General features: G+C 38.3%; 2 protein-coding genes across 5 annotated transcripts in view; one reads left to right on the top strand and one right to left on the bottom strand.

The window, feature by feature from the left end:
• The window catches only part of dlgap1b (discs, large (Drosophila) homolog-associated protein 1b), a 260,605-nt gene that overhangs the window by 228,650 nt on the left and 13,762 nt on the right, over positions 1–18,193 (bottom strand). The window lies entirely within an intron of this gene.
• On the top strand, positions 742–7,241 carry en2a (engrailed homeobox 2a). Its single transcript, XM_074621748.1, has 2 exons — positions 742–2,581; positions 5,001–7,241. Exons 1-2 carry the CDS (start codon positions 2,083–2,085, stop codon positions 5,339–5,341), a joined length of 840 nt encoding a protein of 279 aa, XP_074477849.1. The 5' UTR covers positions 742–2,082; the 3' UTR covers positions 5,342–7,241.

Below are 18,193 nucleotides of genomic sequence, written 5' to 3'. Positions count from 1 at the left end.
GCACAAAACAGTTTGTTTGCATCACTGATTTTCTTTTAAAGGGATATGGACCCAGTTTCTTGGTCGAGTGCATGCAGCGTCACGACAGGAGAACATGTATGAGGACATCAAAAAAATACTTATGATATAACATCTCTGCACGTTTGCAGTTGCACATTTTCATGTTTTGATGCATTTTGCAAGGCAAGGCAAGGCAAGGCAGCTTTATTTGTACAGCACATTTCAGCAACAGGGCAATTCAAAGTGCTTTACATAAACATTCAAGAACATTGCGACAAAGTGCAAAAGAACATTAAGACATACTGAAAACAGTTATAAAAACATTAAAGATTAGAAAATAAAAACAAGCTTAAAAAAAAGCTATAGGATAGAAGCTAAAATAGAGTATAACACACAAGAGTAAAAGCTCTAGTGCAGTATAAGATCATTATCTGGTTTAATAAAAGGCAGCAGCAAACAGGAAAGTTTTAAGCTTTGTTTTAAAAGAACTCAGAGTTCAGAGTTTTGCATCCAATTATGAGGCGACTGAAAGCAAACACGTCACATTAAGACACAAATAAAGTGGTTCCATTTCATGATATAGCATAAAATGTGATGCTGCTATAGGTTTAAACGAGATAAATGTTTTGAAATTAAATTAAAATGTCAAGAACTCCACCCTGAGTTACAAATAAGAGCATGCAGCTATTGTTTTACGTATTTAACCTTGGCCAGGACAACCTCACTATAAGTTACTCTGAGTCCAGTTGACCTTACAGGTGCTATAATAACCTTTAATGCACATGTATTGTAAACATATTTCCAACATATAATAGTGTTTACAGGGTTGTATAAAGGTTTACTTTAAGATATTTCATCACAGATTTTCACGTCAAGGATCCACAAATACACCCACATGAGGCTATTTTACCCTATATAACAGAATTTTGTCTTATTTGCCTTCAAATGAGCAGATTTTTTGGTTGTTATTGTTTTAAACATATTTCCAACATATAATAGTGTTTTCAGTGTTGTATAAAGGTGTACTTTCAGCTATTTCAACACAGATTTTCATGTCAGAGATCCCCAAATACACCCACATGAGGCTATTTTACCCCATATAATAGGATTGTGTCTTCAAATGAGCAGATCTTTAGTTGTTATTGTTTTAAAATTAAACTGTATTGAACTGTATGCATCTTAAAAGTGTCGATAATGTAACTTATTTACACCTAAGATGTGATATAGTGCATAATAACATAGTAAAAACGTATACTATTCCTCGTTTTAATGGGAATCCCTCCCTCCATGCCCTGCAAGCAAAGGAACCCCCCACATCCCACTTTGACAGCCGATGCTTCCATCTCCTATAATAAACTCAAACAATGTGATGCACATTAGATTTGCAAACTAAAACTCCCAAAAAAAATGAAGTCACAGGTTCATAAACACAGATGAATTATTGGGAGTATCTGTGGAGCATGCACTGGATTTAAATGAGGCTTCTTCTCTCCCTCTCCGTCAGTGCAGGAGGACTCTTTCCCTTTTACTAAAGGCTGAGGATGGGCGTTTTTTTGTGGACTGCTCTGGAGTCTGCGTCAGGTGGCCCGGTTTCTCCCACCCCATTGGTCCAAGGCACGTGTCTGGGAGGACGGTGGGAAAACGTCACTCGGGGGGCTCGTATTGAAAATAAGAACAAAACTCCAGAGTGAGAGTATTAGAGCATCAGTTTAGGAGCTCTCTTTATTTACCCTTAGTTTAGTTTAGGTGTAGGCACACTGAAATCGGATAACACTAAATTTGGATGGTGCGCAAATGGCACTAGCTCTGCGTTATCAGTAGAGATTGAGAGGATATATATATGTCAAAAAAAAGTATGCTTTTCTCAAGAGGACACTACGGCAAGGCTTTGCATGGTGTCCAAGGCACTCACTAGAATTTGAGTTTTATTTTTTTTATATAAATATATATTCCAAGCGTGCATTTTCTTTTTTTTTTGTGCAAATTTTAAATCCCCCTGAAGTTCTTTTTTTTTTTGCGAATTTTTGCTTCTTGCAGAGCGGAGAGAGAGTGATAAAGGGGTTAAAAAGAAAGTGAATCAGTATGGAAGAAAATGATCGTGGAGACATAGACGTGGTGGTGGAGCAGCAGCAGGATGAGTCCAACAACAGAGGCATCCTTCCTCTGTTACAGGCGCCTGGGAATCTGCAGCAGATTCCTCACAGGGTCACCAATTTCTTCATCGACAACATCCTGCGGCCGGATTTCGGACGCAAAAAGGACGGAGGAGGAGGAGGCGCAAACCAAGAAGAGAGAGAGAGTAGCCGCCTGGAGAGCCACAACAGCCCAGACGCGCCTCAGACCGAGCCGGTTGGCAACACGGTGCCGGCTGAAGGAACCTCCACTCCGCACACGGTCACGGGGACCAAGAAGCCAGCTATAGCCGCCGAGGAGAGCCTGAAACCCCGCGTGGAGAGAGGAGACCAGTGCCTAAGCTCAGACTCAGACAGTTCCCAAGCCAGCTCAAACCCATCCCAGTCCAAGTCCATGCTGTGGCCAGCCTGGGTCTACTGCACCAGATACTCGGACAGGCCTTCTTCAGGTTGGTGCATGCATGCGTTTTTACTATTATTCGCTGTAACCTGAAATACCCCCAATAACACTGACCCCGGATGCCTTGACCGACTTCTGCAGAGTAGAGTATAGCGCTTCGCTCTCTATACGGTGGGCGAATGAGGGAAAAAGTACCAAGCAATAATAGATTTTCATGAAAGATAAAGCACAGTTTATAGTATATTTGTATATAGAGCCTATATTGAATACCCTTTTCCTCCCTTTTAGTACGAGATGTTGTGAAATAGTGATTTAATGTGACATTTGTGGCTGAGCAGCGCAAAAGCTGGTGATTTACTCAAACATAATAGAAATTTTTAGAAATATTATTTAATGCAAAACACAAATCCTGCAATAGACTACACGAACAACACGTCATTGTACAATGTGGGGGAAAAAATACCACAAAGAAAATAGAAATGGGGCTTTTTTTCGGTGAGATGAGGAGGCCTCTTTTAAATGCAAACGAGAAAGAAAAAAATCTTTTAAACAGTGAAACTCTTTGTAAAATCTTTATATTTTAATTACCCACCAAAATACATCAAAACGTAAAAAAAGTAATTTTATTTGGAGCTTTTACGCACAGATTTTTCTGCACAAAAATGTTCCCATTCAGGCAGTATTGTTGTTTATTCCTCGTGTTATGAATATGAGAATAATGGGGTCCTACATACTAAACATTAGCGCGCCAGAGAATCTGCAAAATAATATTTGTTGCTCTTGTTTTGCTTCTTAGAAGCGAGTTTGTGTTTGGGATGAATTAAATATGCATCTGTGTTCACAATGGACGCTCCCAGAGCTCATGTATATGCGTACCAGTAGTGAGTGTTTTTGGTTTTATTTCTAATCTTTATTTACTAGGAAACAGACGCTACAACTTGTCAGCCTGCAGCAAAGTTAATATCTAGTGTATTTTTTCTTAGTGTATATGAAAAGTGGAGTACAACTTGTTCTCATGCATTATGTAACGCTGTATGGAGTAGCGTAGGCGACTACTACGAGTTGTAGAGCTGCACAGTTTTTATATGGAGCTGCTTGAAAAAAAACACACACAGAAGCTGATTCATCAGTATAGAGGTTCGGCCTGTATTATGGGGTTTCATTAATGTTTTCAACACTGTTTTGGAGGAGGGAACAAAAACCACTAAGTGCAAAAGCTCCACTAAATAGGCCTCTAGATGGAAAATGAACGTGCTGCTCCGATTCTATTCACGTTTGTCCATTGAGGAGCTTTTCAAGTGGCCCACAAAAAAACAAAACAAAAAATGCAAAGTAGCTGCATTGAAGTGTATCCTGTATTTCCAAAACAGTGGGTCAGTGATGTTTTTCCAAGTGTTACCCTATTGGTGAATAATTCCTTATTACTACAGACAGTGTCAGAGTGTGTGATGTGTGTGTGTGTGTGTGTGTGTGTGTGTGTGTGTGTGTGTGTGTGTGTGTGTGTGTGTGTGTGTATGTGTATGTATATATATGTGTGTGTAAGAGAGGAAGAGGGATAGAAACAGGGAGGGAGGGGAGGTTTTTGCTTCTTGGGTGTTTTTTTCTTCAGTGGACGTGTCAACATTTTACAATCAGTCCTCCTCATTATTATTTACAAGTTTGCCAAAAAATGCTTTAAATAAAACTTATTTTATGATTTGTTTTATGAAAAATGTAAACTTCTAAAAGACAGTCACCAAATGACAACAGATGAGTGAAGAGACATTTGTTTACTTATTTCTTGATTTTGGAGATTAAAATAAGAAAAAAAAAATCTTATAAAATAGACTTTACGCGTGTGTTCTAGACTTTACGTATGTGTTCTAGACTTTACGTATGTGTTCTAGACTTTACGCATGTGTTCTAGACTTTACGCACGTGGTTTAGATACATGTATAGGCTCTTTCCTAAATGTAAAGTAGTACAATAGTATACTAATTATACGTGGGTTGACTATTTTAATGAGAAAACCAAATAAATAATATTTTTTTCATTTCTAAAGTTGTTATTAAGCAGTTTGCCTGATTCTTACGCATGTTCTTTTTGAGGGGGGTGGGGGTGGGGGGGGGGTTTGCCCATATTCATGAGCATGTTTTGATACTGACAAACCAATAAGTAAAAAAAAACAATAAGTTAAAAAAAAAATCTTATAAAATAGACTTTACGCACGTGCTTTAGACTTTACGCACGTGCTTTAGATACATGCATAAGCTCTTTCCTAAATGTAAAGTAGTAAAATAGTATACTAATTATACGTGGGTTGACTATTTTAATGAGAAAACCCCCAAAAATTATATTTTTTTCATTTCAAAAGTTCATATTAAGCAGTTTGCCTGATTATTACTCGTGTGTTTTTTATTTTTTGCCCATATTCATGAGCATGTTTTGATATTGACAAACCAATATGTTGTGTCCCCAACACCCCACAGGGCCAAGATCTCGCAAACCAAAGAAGAAGACGACGACGACGACGACAACGACGACCAGCAAAGAGGACAAGCGACCACGGACGGCCTTCACAGCAGAGCAGCTGCAAAGACTAAAATCGGAGTTTCAGACCAACCGGTATCTGACCGAGCAGAGGCGGCAGAACCTGGCGCAGGAGCTGGGCCTCAACGAGTCCCAGATCAAGATCTGGTTCCAGAACAAGAGGGCCAAAATCAAGAAGGCCACCGGCGCTAAAAACTCTCTGGCCTTGCACCTGATGGCACAGGGACTGTACAATCACGCCACCGTCTCGTCGAAAGACGAAAAATCAGACAGCGATTGATTTCACAGAGAAGAGAAGTCACAACAGCAGCAGCAGCCTCCTTCCTGACGAAAAACCACCCTATAGTAATCCTATGATAGATGTTTTATAGAGATATCACTGCAAAAACTACATATTTACAGCAGATAAAAAATACATATTAATACCACTATAAAGCTGACAGGAAATAAATAAAATAAGGACCACAAAGAGTCCCCCTACAGGAATATTTAAGCTCTCTATAGGAATATTATAGTGATTTTTCGTTTTATGGGAGGTTTTTGTCAAGCCTACAATGCAATAATTTCATCGAATAAAGGGCCAGTGTAGAGTATACCAGCATAAAATTGTTTGAAAAAAAAAAATAAGAGATATTTCTGCAATATCACGTCTATAAAAGATGTTGTATAAAGTTTTCATTGTTTGTCGTCCCCCCCCCCACCACCCAACAGGAGGTACACATGCTTACACCCATCATTTTATATACAGGCCTACATGATTGTCATCATTTTACATTGAACTAACTGGCACTTCGATCTGTCAGTGAACAAAAACTGAAGTCCAAAGAATATTTTTCTGCTGCATCCAGGCTACTGTGAATTTAAATAAATGCTAACACCAGTTTTTTTTATTATTTCCATGCTTGTTGGTTTGTGTTTTAATGTAAAAAAAAAAAAAAAACAGGACGGAGGATTTTTTGAGTGCAGACCTAATTGGGCAGACAATGAATTTTGATACGTTTTTTAAAAAGAAAAAAACAGGAAGTTTATTATTATTATTATAATAATAAAGTGACTGAGAGGTAGCGATTTTTTCTAACACGCCACTGAACTAAAACGCTAAGTTACGCCTTGCTTATTATCCATGTGGTCGTCTTATAGCCTTTAAACCAATATTATGTGCGTATTCCCTTCGTTATACCAATGCATCAGTGCAGCTATTATAGTTTTAACTAGCAATATCAATCTTTTGTTTTGTAGCTAGAACTGAATTGAAGGCTATAATGCTGCCTATAAAGTCACAGAACAAACTCTGTAGCATAAAGACAATGATGACAACCATTCTGCGCACTCTTTTGACTATAAAAAGCAGGTTATTGGATGTTCTTGTTAAATCTTTTCTCTATATACAGTTTTATTACATATCCATTTATCATAAAAAGAAGGCAAATCCGTCAGTGACTGTATTACAAATGTTGGAAATCTCTTATCGTTGTTGAAAGGACTTCATATGTGTATTTATATAGATTATATTGAGAAAAAAAAATCTATCCAATGACCAGTGTTGCTTTAGAGTAGATATCTGAGGTGTTTACACTGCTTGTTTATCTTGCAATAACTTTCTTTTTGTTTCTTTTTTGTGAATGATAATAGTTTATGGGGCCTTTGCATGAAAGCTGCAATTTGTTGTACTTGGGCAAATAACTGTGTTTATAAACTCTGGTCTTCATCGACACAAGTATGATCGAGCTAAGTTTTAGACTGTATCCATACCAAATTGTGGACTTTTTGCCTTTCAAAGTGTTTTTGTTGTGTATCTGCAAAAAGTGTGTGTGAATTAAAATCCACCAAACAGAAACACACTTTGCCTTAAAGTTCAGGTGTGAACTTTGTGTGAAACAGAACTGTGCCGAATCAGAGAAGCAGTATTACTTCAAATGCAGACTATTCAAGTTTAATGCCTTTATGAAAAACTGCTGGTACGACATTATGAATTTACTCATCAGCGTATATCTATCTATATATGAACATGTTTAAATAAAATTACAACACAGAGTTGTAGAATACAATGCTATTTTTTATTTTATGTTGGAAGTATTCTTTGGTATAAATGTACATAATTTGTATCATGTATTAATTGTGTAATTAACTGCCTCCTGAAAAACTGCAAAAGAAGAGTAAATAAACCTTGAAGATTATACACAAGCATTGTCTCTGGCATCTGTATGTGAAGGAAAAAAAACAGTTAAACGCATAAAAAAACAAATAACAGAGGTCTGGTGTGACATTCAATCAAAGCTGCAGGCATTATAATCTAGAAAAAAAAATGCATTACTAGCTAAAAATTGTCCAGAAAAGAGAAAGATTTAAAAAATAGCTTTAAATAAATGTTCCCAGATGTCAAAATATTCACAATTGCAATCACAATCATTATTAATTTGCATGGCATGACAATCCTTCCCCATGCAAACACCCACTCATTCTATGGGCGGTTCTGGATCACATTCATGGAGGATCACATTCATGGGTTTTGAGATTAAAACATTTGCGAAAGCATCCCAACATTATGCAAGGAGGAAAGCCTTGAACAATTCCCAGGCATGTTTCCTCAACAATGCCTTATCTGCATTTCCATGCTTGCACCGCTAGTCTTTGAACGCCATGTCTAACGGCCGGTGACTACTAGCATTAGAGCGGCTCCCAGCACTGTCTCCACGACGGTCAGTCTTCCTCGCCGCCTCTGAAAGGAGCCTGTGCTTCTATCACAAGGCAGAAATGGGAGTCGAAAGGAGAGAGAGAGAGGGGAGGGGGGTGAGAGAGAGAGAGAGTGGGACACACTAGAGAGAGAAAGAGAGAGAGCAATGAAGGTCAAAGCCTGTCATGGCTGCAGGTGGCTGGTTTCCCCCCTCCCGCCCCTCAGTAACCCATTCTCCACACACAGCTTTCTCAACTCTCTCTCTCTCCCTCACACACACACACACATCTTACTATCACTCGGTTTTATTTTATTCTTGCCTGGCACGCACACATCCCCATAACACTTCATTCATTTCTGTTCCTCCTCACATTGCTTACACACACACACACACACACACACACACACACCCCTGTTGTTTTGGTCCTTCATTCAGCGCATCAATAGGAACCTTCATCAAAATATTCACCGGCAGAGAAGCTCCCTGAAGTTCAGATAGGGACACCGATGCATGAACAATAGCTGGAGCTGTGCACATTCTCCTGGAACAAAAGCTTTTTTTTTTTTTTATCCGAGAATAATTTGTCTAGTCGCCAGAAGAAGTGAGATTCAGGTGGTCAAGTGTCCTTGTTTTGGGGCGTCTAACTGCTTCACGCAACTTGCATTGCTGGGAAAACATAATGCATGACAGCATAAATCAAGTAATATGTGTGTGCATAACTGGGTTAAAAAACAAACATGTCTTCTTGGAATGGGATGCAGAAGTTGTCTGGAATAAAAGTTATTTTTCTGCAGCATTGCTGACAATTTCACAAAGTTCTCATCGCTGTAAAAAATGGAAGTGAGCGCAGGATACATGAGGGAAGTATCAATGTCTACCTCTAAACACAAAAGGGCCCCATCCTGCTATGACCTCTCCTACCATCCTCCCCCTCCCCTACTGTGTCATTTACCCACTTTCTAAATGCTTCCTACGGTCAGAGTGGAATCTGCTCAGAGGTGCCCGGGCTTTGTGGCGGAAACATAATTAAAGTGGTGAAAGATGTAAAAGGTGAAGAATGGGGATGACATCAGGCCAATTTCACACTTGGCACTCGAATGGCTAGGTCCAAGCCAGGACTCTTGCCTCGCAACGCAGATCAAAGCCCACTGTCACCGCACCAGTGCAGGAAAAAAAGAGGCAAAAGGACACCTAACTATGCTAATCCCCAGGACGAATATATTTTAATCTTGTTAGAATACAAGTTAATGCCGTGGCTCAGTGACTGAACTTTCTGGCAAGAATGAGAGGTGGACAGAATTACTTTTACCTTTTCTACATGAGGTGCCTCTGTCTGGCTCCGGATAAACAGCCAGAGTCTGAACAAACTTTCTTTTGGGCAAACTCAGCACATTATCGAGCCGCATACTGTACAGGCGGCAGATAGCCGATGAAAAGGCAACAGTTTTCATTAAGAACAACGCTGGCTGTGTCGGTGACCCCGTCTGAATCCCCACTAGGGCACCTAACATGCAAAGGAAATGAGTATTTTGTGGACTGGTTTGTCCCCTCTCACATTGAGCCCTCCTTTCTCAAAAGCACCTTGGTAACCCTTGATCTCTCATGTATGGAAGTCAGGGCACTGGGGCCTGCAGAAGTTGACTAGGCAGACAATAGCAAGCGGATGCTTTCTGGAGAAGTCACACCCAGGCAACTCTCATTTCACACACCCGTGTTTGAGCGACCCCCTTGTAAAGAAATGCAAGACTTTTCAATAAAGATTCTTTTTGTTCGCTTAACGAAATTCAGGAAAAACAAATCTCCATGTGCTTTTTTTTCCCATGTAGCTACCACATCTGGTTTCTTGAGTGGATGTTTCCTGCTTAGAGGAATGAATTAAAAACGTGAAATATCCCATTTAATTTGTTTATAACGTGGTTTGACCAGCAGTACTTCTAGTCTACACTGACTGAATCATGGATGTGTCACAAAAAGATTATTCGCTTTTTGGTGGGGACGAAACGTCAAAACGAGGAAATATTTCTTCTTAAAAAAGATAATGTTAAAGAGAGAAAGTCTACTTAACATTTCAGATGATGACACAGGTTGCATCAATTGTTTCGGTCACACTTTGATTTTTTTGCAGACTGCATTTATTATAACATTTACTACGGCTTTGGTAAAAAAATTTACCGTTACACTGATAATTCTGGTACAACACATCACAACAAGCACATCTGAAACTGAACACTAACCCTAATTTTCCTGATGATGTGTTTTCTTTTTAGCAAAAGGAAGCAGATATTCCTCACTGAAACCAAACAATAATCATTTTAACCTGTGAAATGTCGGTGGATTGTTTATTTTTAACATTACGTTTACGTTTAACATAAAAAAGGCTGCAACTGACGATTATTCTCACTACCGGTTAGTTTGTTGTTTACATTTATCATTAGTTGATTAATCATTCAGTCTATAAAATGAAAAAAATACTAAAAATGCCCATCACAATTTTCCAGAGCATCTTCAAATTGCTTGTTTTGTCCAATCAAGAGTCAAAAATCCAAATATATTTAATTTATCATAACATAAAACAGAAAAAAATCCTGAGTTTAGACGCTGGAACCAGTAAGAGTTTGCTTGATAAATGACATTTATCGATCATCACAGTCGTTGTAGGTTAATTTTCTGTTCATCGACTAATCGATTTATCAATTAATTGCTTCAGCACTGAATATAATGATAATACCAGTAATAAGACTATAGTTGGTGTAAAATGCGTCACACTTACACTTTGTTCTTTCCCAGGTATTATAAATAATATGGCAAATCAAAAACAAGATGAGTGATGCAAGCTAAAACCTGATATTGCATTACAATCCACAATTTCTTCACACATTTCTTAATCATTTGGATTGGAAGTTTGGTTGGGTTATTAAACATTGATCAGCTATTCATTTTAACAAGCAATGCCCCGACATGGATAATATTTTTCCAAATGTATAATACACTATCTGTAAAGTTCACCTTCAAGTATTGTAACACCTTGGGTTGCAGTTGATTTGCAGTTAATGATTCTTTGTCTGTTTGCCCATGTTTCATGAACAGTAATTATCCTAATGAAGGTTTTCTCAAGTAACTTAGTTAGAGCTGCACGATTAATCGTCCTCAAATGTCTTGTTGTGTCCACAACTCAAAAACATTCAGTTTAATGTCATAGGAGTAAAGAAACCAGAAAATATTTACATTTAAGAAGCTGGAATCAAAGAATGATAACTAATGTATTAATTGATTCATCGTTGCAGCCCGAGCCGCAATATTATTTTTACACCTTAGATGCAGCTGAGAGCAGAAAACACAAAACATGTCTAACTTCATAGTTTCTCTTTCGTCAGTATATAAAGTTAATTCAATATGTTACACTTGAGCTCAAGCATCTTTGAGGTTCAAAAAAGCTAAATTTATAGCTGAGCGGACTAGAAATGAATACAAATCGTTTTACTATATGGTTTAGAGATACAACGATGAATCGATTAGTTGTCAAATATTAAATTAATCGGCAACTATTCTGATAATCGATTGATCGGTTGAGTCATTTTTAAAGAAAAAAACGGTAAAAATTCTCCGTTTCCAGCTTCTTAAATGTGAATATTTTCTGGTTTCTTTACTCCTCTATGACAGTAAACTGAATATCTTTGAGTTGTGGAGAAAACGAGACATTTGAGGACGTCATCTTGAGCTTTGGGAAACACTGATCGACATTTTCCAACATTTTCTGACATTTTATAGACTAAACAACTAATCGATTGAGAAAATATTCCTGAACAGCAGCCCTAAACTTAGCACTGAAAACCTCATACGCCTCCAGTATTTTCCTGCTCCCCTCAAACTCTGTAAGCCTTCCAACTTAAAATATAAGCTACATTTGAGCTAAAATAGGTATGCAACAAAACCTTCACAAAACAAGATCTGACTCCACAGAAACGATACCTCTCTCTGACATCTTTTTTTAAAGTGGCATTGGGTGTTTAATACTGTATCTGTAAAGCACTGAAGTAAACAATGCTGAATATCTACCAAAATCACTACTAAAAACATCCAGTACTCTGGAGGAAACAGATGCATGTAAAGAAATCAAAAGGTACGAGCTGTATGTGTGATATGCTGCATTATGATTTCATAATTCATAAGATGATGGGAGCTTATGCAATGGAAACCAGATCTCTTGAACAGAAATAGTCAAGTTGGTTGTGTGTTTTCTACATTCTTCTTCTTCTATATACTAAATTAAGATGTACAATGTACAGTCATGCCATTTCTGGCCTTTGTTACAGAGTTTGTGTTGCTTGCTGACACAGCTAGACAGGGTCAAGGATACATCTGACTCACCTCAGGCCCCCTGCTCTCCCCGGGGACTGGCCTGTCACTCACTTTGTGGTTACGCATCATAACTGACAGAGGCACAAAGTGAGAGCTCGACGCCGCATCAACAGCAGCAACATCATCACCAAAACCCATCCTTAGCATGACATCTTCCTCCTAGTCCACCACCGAGGAAGAAGAAAAAAAACACACATATTCACACCAGGAGCCAATAATAAAATGTCATTCAGTGTGAGTAGCAAGACCTAAAAATAGAAGATTTGGACATTTACCTTAAAATTCTCCACACTGCAGTGCAGTTTGGATGTGGGATGCCTTGCAATAGAGTTGTTATGAGGTGGCAGCCAGACCTGCAAAGGGAATGATTGGGTGTAATACTTAATTTCAAGATGGTTTATTGAGACTGGATGCACACATCTACGCTCTGTGATCCATTCTAAATTGGTCTCCAGCTCATTGAAACAGCGTTGGGTTGGTGTAGCGTATAGCCTTTAATTGGTGTTAAGTAGATGACATAATAGGAACATACATAGAGCGGTTTGACTAAGAGCAAAGGGTTTCAATGATCACTTTGTTCTTTCTACATTAAAAATGAATACAGCCACTGAAATACTGTACTGTTCAGAATACAAATGATGCTATGGTCAATGCTGATTACCAAAACTAAGATATATTACAACTAACACATATACAGTATATGAATAATACAGCTGGTTTTCACATCTTAGGATGCTACAGAGCAGGAAAACGCTGTGATGATCAGCGAGTGCCCGTTCCCCGTGCCAGGCTGCAACCCATAATTTGGAGAATAAAATGGCAGCCGGCCAAAGACCTGGGTGAAGAGTTCAAAAAATGTTAACACCATCCATTATATTGTTGTAATGGTCACTGGGTGTTTTTCTATTTGGCTGCATTTGTACTGTGAAAATTGCAGCCGTGGTTTCGCCAATTATGTTTGGACGGATTCCATTTTTTAAACATTTAATAGAGGAATGTATTTAGTTCTACATCCTGACAAATTGTGGCTGGAAATAGAGCACCATCGTGAACTGATTTGGGATAAAGCGGTGACAAAAGAGGTTAACCCTTCACTGGTTTCCAGCCCAATCTACCTGTCTAGACTCCTTCAGATTCTACATTGTTCTCAGACGGCCGAATACACCAAAAATAATCACCTCAGTTTGAGTTGGCGTAGCTGCGGCTCAGTCGACCGTGCCACAGCTCACAGTAGTGGGCGTCTCTCTCTTTCTCCCTCTCACTCATTTTGCTGCATGCTGCCATTTTAACTGTTCCTGAGTGGCAGGCGAGAGGGCGGGGTTGGTAGCGGCGGCCATGATGGTGGAATCGCTACACCCACTCCTGAGGAAGAGCCTCAACATCAAAGCCAGTTCACACATTGGGTTGTGTTGTGGTTCGGGGCCAAAACCAGGGACTCTAGGTACAGGACGAAGAATGACGTGATAGATAAGAACAATGCCAACATCTCACTGCATGCACGGCGAAGCATTCGTGTTAGAGAATACACATACTAATTACGTTATTCTGACAATATGAAAACAATTTTCATCCTAATTATTTGCAAAAACCTTCCATAAAAAATCTAGACTTGTGACATTTAAAATTCAAAATACTATACATCAATAGTAAGCCTGTACGTACAATAGTATACATCAATACTGTATGTCGGTATTCGTCTACTTTGGTTTTTAACAAAGACTTTGACTCCGCTTTGCATTGTTTATTGCACTGCACAGCTTAAATTTGTCATATTTCTCAAATCTTTTTCATTAAATCATGTATGTATAAGCTCTGTATAAGTACAAATTAAGAGAAAAGATCATGTTGAGAATAACTGTACATAACTTTCATCTACTGAAATATTAAATCACAATTTTATAAATGATAAAACACAATATAATAGATTGCAAAATTACTGTATGAGGTAGAAAATTGCCTTGGATCAACAAGGCACAACGTTAAAAACAGCTCTGGAAGACATGTATTACTCAGCAATGTTAAAAAATATGTCAACGTAAGAATATTTTTCTTTGTTTTACCCACAAACTGCCTGTTGAATATAATATTTAACAAGATAAAACAGGTAAGAAATTCAAAGATTACTTACTGTGCATGAGAAATAAATGGTCCAAAAATGTAAAAAAAATAAAAATATGATGAACCAAAAACAGCATGACTTCTGTGGTGTTAGAAAATGTCACAAATTAAAAAAAACTAAATAAATCCTCCTTCCAAGAGCGTCATCGTGGCATCAGATGAATTAAAGCAAACAAACATAAAATTCTGGGAAAAGTAAATTAGTCAGCTATATTGTTCTCTATCTGTCCTGACGTCCTGACACCTCACTGAAAATGTCACTCAGTTATTAAAATAAAAAAAGGAAGTTTTGCCAACAAATTCATGCTTGTGGTCCCTCAAAGCAGATTGTGTATTATGTGGGTCACATCAGTGCCCCCGCCTCATTTCCCCACCCCCAACACTGAAAATTAAAAAGAAAAAAAAATGTCTTCCCTGGATGACCAGAGTGGCTCCTAACCAACTACATTTGAGGTCAAAGTTCATTATGTCCCCTTGGCAACACCAGGGCAACTAGCAACGGTGTCTAGACAGGTCATGGTATCCCCCCCTCTATGCCCACACCGACCCACCACCCCCTGGCTCTTTCCGGAAGGAGGTGTCAGCAGCAGCCAAGTGCAGGGTAAACAGGGCGGAGGGGGTGCGGGTGGCCTTTGGCCCTTGTGAGGTCGGATCAGCACCTCCACCCTCCACTGATCAAAGATGAGGATCCTCCATGCCAGGGCTTTGGTCAAAGGGGGCAGGGTCGGGAGATGAACTCTGCGTTTCTGTAATCTAGACGTGTCCAGACCCGATTGTCTTCTTTCACAGCCCAAAATGGACCCTTCCGGTGCCGCTGATTACATTAGGGAGGACAGCCTCCTTTCACTGGGGCGCCCGGACAAAAGAGGCGCTTCCGTGCCCCCTCGCCATCTGGTCCCAAAATAACAGAAAAGGTCCCAGAAAAAAAAAAAAAAAAAAAAAAAGCCCAGGCAGCACACACAGCCTTAAATGAAAGGAACGCTGTTTGAATAGATGGGATGGCTGGACAGATAAGCAAACATACAGTAAAGCCTCGCACATTTACGCAGAGATTGGAAGCCAATCTAAATCAGCAAATAAAGCAGTGTACATGGGCTCTGATGAGCAGGTCTGCAAACCACTGACGGATTTAAGCAGAAATGGATTTCTGCTGTGCACAAAATACAGAACGGTGCCACACATGCATCATTATTATTATTATTACTATCAATGCCCAGAGGCTCTTCATCAGTTTAAACTAATCTGTGTTGTACCACTGTGGATAGATGTGTGATGGAAATGAGATGAAAAAAAACACTAATTTATGTGATAGTTTAGAGTTTCTAATACAATACAGTCGATAGGAAGAGGTAAATAATTTAAGACATGAAACAGTAGGCATAACCTTAACTAGAAAAGACAATATGTGGTGGCCAAACTTTGAGTTTAGTAAATCAGCATTGTTGCTACACAGGTGCATCATATTAGGTTGATTGCCAATTAGCAGTATTTGCTGTATGTCTGTCTGTTGGTTAGTTTCATCTTGCTCTCAGTCCACTTGGTCAAAGCTGTGTATCAGTGTGTCATCATAGCGTCATGACTTTTCACTGCTCCGTTCACATATCAAATAATTTAGTTTTTATTTTACCCGCTGCAGCTCATATTGCCTTGAAAAAAATCAAAGTGCTGATTACTAGACCTCTAGAAAAATGCTGCTTACTGGTATTCCACATATTACTAGCATTTGTAACGTTGTTTGCAATTGTGAGGAAGTTAATGGTGTAACGATACATCAATCTGGATCGATATATTGATTCAATGATCAACGATCCAATAACACGATGCAAAGTGGAAACATCGATACATATCATCTTTAAGATATGCCTTTATTTTGAAATTCTTAACTGATAAAAAATATTTGCAGTGAGAAATGTGACACTTTATAGTAAATAACAGGTACATTTTTTATAGTTTTATTAGAAAGAATAAATAAATAAAGGGGCAATCGATTCAAATGTTTAATCGCGATGAATGGCAAATTAATCGCACATTTTTATCCATTCAAAATGTACCTTAAAAGGGAGATTTGTCAAGTATTTAATACTCTTATTAACATGTGGATGCAAATGTATGTATATATTTATTATTGGAAATCAGTTAACACAAAACAATGACAAATATTGTCTAGAAACCCTCACAGGTACTGCATTTAACATAGAAATATGCTCAAATCATAACATTGGAAACAGCAGCCCAACAGGCAACAACAGCTGTCAGTGTGTCAGTGTGCTGACTTGACTATGACTTGCCACAAACTGAATGTGATTGTCATAAAAGTGGGCATGTCTGTAAAGGGGAGACTCGTGGGTACCCATAGAACTCATTTTCAGGTCGAGGGACCCCGTTGAAAATGGCCATGCCAGTTTTTCCTCGCCAAAATTTTGCGTAAGTTTGGAACATTATTTAGCCTCCTTCGCTAGTATGACATGGTTGGTACCAATGGGTTCCTTAGGATTTCTAGTTTCATATGATACCGGTATCTTCACTCTAGCTTTAAAACTGAGCCCGCTACAACCTAAAAATCGCAAGTTGCGTTAATGTGTTTAAGAAATTAGTGGTGTTAAACGGGTTTTAAGAGGTATTACTGTTAAAGATATCAGTCACATGCAAATCTTCAAAGTTGTGCTATTTTGACATACTCATCTGGGTTTTTGAAAACCTGACATGGTATAAAAGTAATGAATGTTATCAAAATGGGTATCGAGCAAATTTTAAATAAAAGCCTTAAAAGGGCTAATCTCCAGTCAGGATGTCTTTATTTCTTTCCTTTGAAGATTACGTCCAATTTAAAATCCAGCTCGACTTCAGGTTGTAATAATGTGGTTGAAAGGTTTCCATGTTCAACATGCAGGTACTTCAGGTGAGCTACACGTTTTACTGTCACAAAAATGTAGAACTTTTGGAGCTCTGTCGTGCTAATGCTGATTTTATGCTCTGCTATGCATGGCTCGTCTTTCTCTCACAGTCCACAAGGAAATTTGGTAAATAAACAACCTCATTAGTGGCAAAGGTGATACCGCCCTTGATCGTGAACGCTTCTGTCAGATGAAAAGGTGAATGTGCAGCATTGGGAAGTAAAGTTAGATTGAGTAGCCTGCTCTTATGGGACCAGCTTTCTTATGAAAACTGATCTCATAACAATGCTTAAAAATATAAATTCAGCTCTTCACTGGCACAAGCTAAGCAACGATGATCTGGAAAGAAGTATAAAACATATATTTTTGCCCACATTATATGATTCTAACAGCTACAATTCACAGGGATAATATGCCCCACGCCCAAATTTAATATTAAACTTACAGATTTGTCTAACAAATGCATCAGTCTGTCCACCAATCATGACAGGGAAGCCTGGATTATAAGATAAACTCACAGTAAATATAACCAGCTACAGAACAAAATTCAGTTTTAAATGAATGTACGCAGTTTTGGAAGAAGTACTCCGATCTTTTACTTAGGTAAAAGTAGCAATACTACAATGTAAAAAATACTCAGTTACAAGTAAAAGTCCTGCATTCAAAATCGTACTCAAGTATAAAAGTATTAACATAAAAACATACTTAAATTACCAAAGTAATGTACTCATTATGCAGACTGGCCCATTTCAGAATAATATATATAAATTATTGGATTACATAATTGATGAGTTAATGTGTTTGACATTTCAGCTGGCAAAGGTGGCGCTAATTTGAATTACTTTAAATACTGATATTTAGCTAATCTATGATAATACATCATAGTCTGATGATTATTTTGTATTAATAATCTGCAAAGTAACTAGTAACTAAAGCTGCCAAATAAATATAATGGAGTAAAAACCACGATATTTACCTCTGAGATGCAGTGGAGTAGAAGCATAAAGTATCATAAAATGAAAATACTAAAGTACAAGTACCTCGAATACTTGAGTAAATATACTTAGTTACATTCCATCACTGAAT

Source organism: Sebastes fasciatus, chromosome 21 (assembly GCF_043250625.1).
Source record: "Sebastes fasciatus isolate fSebFas1 chromosome 21, fSebFas1.pri, whole genome shotgun sequence".
Classification (NCBI taxonomy): domain Eukaryota; kingdom Metazoa; phylum Chordata; class Actinopteri; order Perciformes; family Sebastidae; genus Sebastes; species Sebastes fasciatus.
This window is presented reverse-complemented; position numbering and strand designations above follow the sequence as displayed.

What these genes read in the sequence shown, in the direction of transcription:
- en2a (XM_074621748.1), top strand. Translation starts at nt 2,083, where the DNA reads ATGGAAGAAAATGATCGTGGAGACATAGACGTGGTGGTGGAGCAGCAG. An exon ending in CTCGGACAGGCCTTCTTCAG is followed by an intron (nt 2,582 to 5,000) that starts GTTGGTGCATGC and finishes AACACCCCACAG; the next exon opens with GGCCAAGATCTCGCAAACCA.